The 6118-nt window shown below is 50.0% G+C and overlaps 2 protein-coding genes across 2 annotated transcripts; both read right to left on the bottom strand.

Annotated features, from left to right (window-relative positions):
* Positions 1-984: 984 nt before the first annotated feature.
* Positions 985-1998, bottom strand: CTAM01_17098 (acyl-CoA thioesterase II; the record flags this gene model as incomplete). Its single annotated transcript, XM_060533089.1, has 1 exon — positions 985-1998. One exon carries the CDS (start codon positions 1996-1998, stop codon positions 985-987), a length of 1014 nt encoding a protein of 337 aa, XP_060372334.1.
* A 1754-nt stretch (positions 1999-3752) lies between these two features.
* Positions 3753-5269, bottom strand: CTAM01_17097 (transmembrane amino acid transporter; the record flags this gene model as incomplete). Its single annotated transcript, XM_060533088.1, has 2 exons — positions 3753-3809; positions 3863-5269. The coding sequence occupies 2 exons, from the start codon at positions 5267-5269 to the stop codon at positions 3753-3755; spliced, it is 1464 nt and encodes a 487-aa protein (XP_060372333.1).
* Positions 5270-6118: the final 849 nt, after the last annotated feature.

Genomic DNA, 6118 nt, shown 5'->3' with positions numbered 1-6118 from the left:
CGATCCCAATACGAAGTTCGCGAACATCAGGGATATCCATCGGGCTCAAATCGAAGCGGGTGAAAAGGAGGTTATCACGGCTGAATCCAGCGACTCTGAATGCCCTAGTGAGGCTGGCAGCTGTATTGTAGTGGGTGTGGTTGAGGATCAATAGTTAATAGTAATGAGGAGGTTGGGTTGTGATCCCATCGTTTTTGTGGTGCCAGAAACAGGGGGGTGCCAGGAAGTGGGTATGTTGACTTACCGGCAATATTCGTAGCAGAAGCGGGGAAGTAGACGAGACAATGACGTAAGTTGACCTGACATGGATACAATCCATTGTCTTAATCGATTCCCTAAGCTACCTTAGTGTAATTCAGGCCAGTCAGTAATCGAGGAGCTACTTCCACGTAATTAGATGCTAGTTCTGGATTCTAATCACGCAATTCTGGAGACAAGGTCATGGATCTAAATTCGATGACGGTTCCGAAGTCCATGTTGTTATTCTCAAGTGATGAGAGCAGCACTTACGAAATTGAATCCGTGACAGAAAAGCGCTCGAAAGAAATCTCGATTGTTTGGCAATTATCAAGCTAGTATTTTGGGGGACAATAGTGCCCAAGGTTGACAGTGGCACTTCAATGTCTAAAGTAGGGTCATGAGGGCTACTCTTCACAAGATTGGTAGGCACGTGGGAATTGTAAGCATCCAGTCGCCATTGGCATACACGGCGAGGTAAGTATTCTGCAGCCTTTAAGTCATCTATAATGCATCGAAATAATTAAAAGTTTTGTGGCCCCTAAATGATTGCGTAGGGTTGGATCAACGCAATGTCTCTAGATACAACGTATGCTCACGCCACATAAGCCTCTCTTCTCTCGGGTAAATTGTAATAAGTAGTATTCTAAATCTAATCCCATTTAGCAGTAAGCTTCGCCACAAGAAATGAAAACCATCAAACTCCGCACTCCTGTATCGTCTAACATGCTAGAGCCTTGGAAGCCTTTAGAGAGCGGCTTGAATGTCCTTCTTCAGAGGCCGCATAATAGATTGCTGATTCATGGTGGCGACCATGTTTCCTTGTTGATCCCAAAGTCGGGCTTCAGTGTAAGTTCGGCCGTCGTTGCCAGTGATAGTCTTTATCTCTCTAAGGTGCCAGTTGTACATGTTGATTTCTCCAGTGAAGAACCTCAACGCAAAGTCTAGTGAGGAGCAAGGGCCGGCGTCATCCAGGAACTTGCTGCTGTGGGTCAGGGGGATGAAGGACAGAGCTGCGTCCAGAATGAACCCCAGTGCAGAGAACCGATCTTGGAGTCGCTCCAGGGAATGGCGGCAGCGGAACCAATCAGCTGATGTCTTGGATGTCAAGTCGAGACTTTCCTGGGGCGTCTTGACAGTCTTGGCCATGCCGTAGAGGTTGTTCGGTGCAACTGTCTCCGGACAGCCGCGGGTCTCGAAGAAGCGGTTGTTGAAACCAAAGGTAGCCAGGTACAGATTCCCCAGCTTTTCTGTCACGACGCCCCTCCGCACCTTATCTTCAGTGGCCTCCTGCGTTGTAAGACACTTCTCAGGCGGTGAGTAGCTCATTGATGGCGGCGCAGAGTACACGAGAAGAGAAGCCTCTTCTTTCACTTGGAAATCGGCTAGCATGATCATGCAGAGCCTGGATTTGCCATCGTCCTGGTCTTGGCTGATCTCGACCAATCTTGTAGCGAATGTTCTCGTATCGCGGACTCGTCGGACGGCACATTTGAGCTTGCGGTCTGTCAACGCCGGGCCTAGGTAGTTGCCCGTCGCCGAATAGAGCAGGTACTTGGGTGATACAGTGCTGCATGCCGCTTGAACGCCGATACTGATGGTACAACCCCCGTAGGCAATATTTGCCTTGTTTCCCATGCGGGCGGGATCGACGCGACTGGTGAAATGGTCTGATCCCAGGTCGTCTACCGCAACTTGCTCCTGCATTGTGCTGGCCATAGAACCGTGTAACATGTTGAGTAATTCGGCCTGAGCTGTCATATGGTAGATCCTTGCTGTGGTTCGCACAAAGTTTGGACGGAAATACGACGCTGGTTTTGTTGATAAGACGTTCAGTAATCAAGCGATGTCGGCTCTGAGTTTATGTCCTTACGTTGTCTAGATCGTTGCCGCCTAGTCGCGTTGGCGCGCCGCCTCGGCGCCTCCAACAGGTTGGGGAATTGGGGGGCCGCTCACAACCGAGGTTGGCGTTTGAGGAATGTGAAGGTGGGGCAGGCCGGCCATGCTTGCGCTAACAGGTGAATTAGCAGTCATTGCCATGTTGCCTTTATGAACATGGATTCCAGAAGAGTTGATACAATCAGCACATAATATGCATGTAGGCTGTCAAGATTCGAACCCTTGTTGTCTCTTTTGTGAATATACTTACTTCCCCTGGAGACCCTGTCCTCATGCCAATACAATAATTGAACTCACCACCTAGAACCTTGGACCTTGGTGCTACACGTGTTGGTCTCCAAACTGATTTCCGATTTGGGTTTGGTTGGTCCTTGGAAGGTTTGTGATGCAATTGCATGGGCCGGGAGCTTGTCTACACCTCGGCTGTAAGTGGGGCCGAGGAGGTTGTGTCCGTGACCTCGGACTTTGAATTGCCTTCAACATTTTGTGGCTGGATTTTTGTTATTTGATATGTCTAATTACATGTACTATATTTTCCTTGGAAGCCTGACCCGGTCAAGGTCGATCTTTTGCGCCTGTAAAGCCGGGAAAAAAGGACCACATACGATCAATCCGCGACCATTCATTTTGTGCGGTGCAACCTCAGTTGGGGCACCTATTGTTGCTAGTGACAAGAATGAGGATGAGAGGGTATAAAAGCTTACGCTTCTCGTGTATTATATTCGGGGGTAACGAGCATTACCTACCGTGATAGATTTCAGGTCTCCAGATAGCATGTTCCTGTCGCAGCGCTACACTTGGCGCTACCCAATGTGACTGTATCGTACTGCAATGCGAGAGCTCGACTCTTCGGGCATATGTGTATGACCCATCATTGGGCCCTTCTTTTCCAGGAACAAGCCACATTATACTATCGATGTCTTCCACCTGATCCTTCGCTCTGCGATAACCTCGTCTATAACCTCGTCTGAGGGTAAGAAGCCATAGCTTGTTTCCGTCGAACTAAGGCACGTAGAGCCATGGCAAGAGCACCCTCTTAGTATATATCAATGGCATCTTTTCTTCTTCACAGGCACCAACGACATGACCAATATCTTGGGACGGAAGTGCACCAGGTGATCAGCCGTCAGGTTGTGTAAAGACCCCGGCCTAAAACACGTCGGAATAGTGTGAGCTATGAGAGTCTACTGAGAGAAAGCATTATTTGTGTGCAGCAAACTCCGAAACACTGTCAATTACTCTAGAGCAGAGTTGTTTTCAATTCTTAGGAATCAACAGACGTTACTACAGTTTGATGCTAGGGGTTAAAGTGTAGAGTTAGGAACTCATGAGGTCTTAATTCTAGACTAAATTGTTTATTCAAGCTTTTTGAAAGGCAGAGAACGCAAGCTTTCTACAAAATTTTGATCTTGTTCCTTGATTCGAGTGTGATTGCGTGGCAGTCGGCCTGCGAAACAAAGTCACGCTTCGAGTTGAAACTTATAAATGTAACCGGACATCAAATCAAGTTTAGTAGTTTGGTGCATTTATGTAACGTTCTCAGCCGTGGGTATCTCGTATTTTAGTCATTACAGACTTTGTATAACTATTAATTATTTACAGGGTGGTTTCATTATCTAAGACGAACGGCAGGCAAAGGGCTTGTGAGCGCTTCCAGAGCTTGTCTCGTCGATCTTTTTTGTGTTAGTACATTGGACGTACGGTACAGTGAAGTTGTTGAACTTACAATATCAACGATAGTTGAGTAGGTGCCGGCAACCAATGTGACAGCTCCGACGATGAACGCCAAGATGCTGCCAAGACTGATGAGGATGTTCTCGCGCGCGAACCACTTGCCCTTGCAGAGAAGGGTGAACCACATGATGGCAGGAATGTAAAAGGAGAATCCGGAAACAAACAGCGCCGAAGCCAACGAGAGCAGGTCGGAGAAGATGGGAATAGCCTCAGCAATCACCCACGCAATAATGGTGAACACGACAACAAGGACGATCCAGCTGGCCCAACCCATGGGAGTGTTAATGTACTTCAAGTGAGAGTTCTTGTACATGCGGCCGTGAATGTATCGCAGGGCGACAGTCGAGTTGATAGAACCGGAGATGAAAATGACTGGAATAGCGACTCCAAAGGCGATCTTCGAGATAAGAGGCCCGGCAGAGAGGAGGGCAGGGGATTGGACCGAAGGACCTATGAAGGCGTAGCAAAGAGCGCCAGTAAGGGTATAAATGGCGATCTGAATGAAGCCAGAGGCCCAGATAGACTTCATGTAGTCAGTAGGCGTATGCATCTCGTCCATGAAAGAGAATTGACCGATGGCGAAACTGAAGGCGAAAATGATGTTGCTCACGGCAACAAAGGCCTCAGAGAAGGTCACACCCTCCCTGGGCCAAGCAGACCACTCGATGCCGGAAAGGCCGCCGGGGCCGCTGTTGGCCTGAATGCCGGTGGAGATGACTGTGATTCCGATGGCAGCCAGAATGGAGACGAAGTCGATGTAACCGAGGATAGCGACCTCGGTGAATGAGGGCGGGATAGCAAGAATCAGGAGAATGATGGCTGACACGGCCGAGAAGACGATGGAGCAGACGTGACCGCCGTTGATATCGACGAGTGCAATGCTGCCAGTCAAGGCGTGAGAACCAACAACCATGACGAGTTCAAGAACAAGCGCAGCTCCGAAGATCTCGTATCCAATGCGTCCGTAGCGACCAAAGAGAAGTCTTCCGGCTTCCGCGTAGTTGGCGACGTGTGGGTGGGCCAGCTTGACCTGACCAACGATGTAGCTGGTGAAAATCGAGAGCATGCCAATGTTAATGGTAAGGAAAACGCCGGGGAACATTCCGAGGGTGTGGTAGGCGGAAGGCAAGCTGAGAGCACCAAGGGCAACGGCCTCGACAATGGTGACGATTGCCAAGCGCTTCCAGCCCAGACGGTGGAAGTGAGCGCTACCCTGGGCAGCGATTTGCTTGAGGCGATCGTTGTTCATCTCGTCGCTCGTCTCGCCGAGCATGGTGTTGTCGTTCATCTCGGGCCAAGGGTTAGGGGGCTGAACCATCTCGGCATCAGGTCCGTCCTCCTTGTGCTTGGAGGACTTGTTGTTGCCGTGGTCGGCCGTGTGGGAGATGGCGTCCGTCATGATGGGAGAAGACGTGTTTCAACCGCGGCGAAGTTGAAGACGATTGGTGGACGACAAGAGGCAGTCCGAGGGGAGGTCGTTGAAGTGATGGGATGGAAGAAGCCAACGGAGAAAGGAGGGCTCGAGGGGCAATAAAGGCACGACGCGTCTGACGTTCCTGACTTTTAAAGATCAACGTACAGGCGCGAGTCAGATGGATTCAGGGTCCACATGGTGGTAGACGGACTGGACTCATCCTTGACAGAGGTTGTCGTCAGTTCGGTAGCCCGGTGAAAGCCGGGCCACCTCCACAGAATGATCTCGCCCCCATGGGCAGGACAGATAACAGATCGCCCTGCAATACGGGGAATGCACTCCTGAGTTGATAAGATCTAATTGTTTTGTGTCACTGCTGTCGAATTGCCCCGGAAACTCTGGATTACGAAGTCCCTGAGTGGGCGTTCTTCGGCCTGTTCTTGACACTGACATTGCGGAGGGCGCAACGAAGAAGTTTTGATGTCGTAAAAGAAGCTTTCCATGGCATGTTGGAGCCGCGCTAAGAGACCCGCTCGGCGGTTCTCGATGGAGCCTTTCTCGATTCAGAAACACAAGCGAGGAGCTTTTAGGTAAGTCAACATACCCACTTCCTGGCACCCCCCTGTTTCTGGCACCACAAAAACGATGGGATCACAACCCAACCTCCTCATTACTATTAACTATTGATCCTCAACCACACCCACTACAATACAGCTGCCAGCCTCACTAGGGCATTCAGAGTCGCTGGATTCAGCCGTGATAACCTCCTTTTCACCCGCTTCGATTTGAGCCCGATGGATATCCCTGATGTTCGCGAACTTCGTATTGGGATCG

The sequence above is a fragment of the Colletotrichum tamarilloi genome (genome assembly GCF_030869305.1).
Source record: "Colletotrichum tamarilloi strain Tom-12 chromosome Unknown Scaffold_344.1, whole genome shotgun sequence".
Lineage (NCBI taxonomy): Eukaryota > Fungi > Ascomycota > Sordariomycetes > Glomerellales > Glomerellaceae > Colletotrichum > Colletotrichum tamarilloi.
This window is presented reverse-complemented; position numbering and strand designations above follow the sequence as displayed.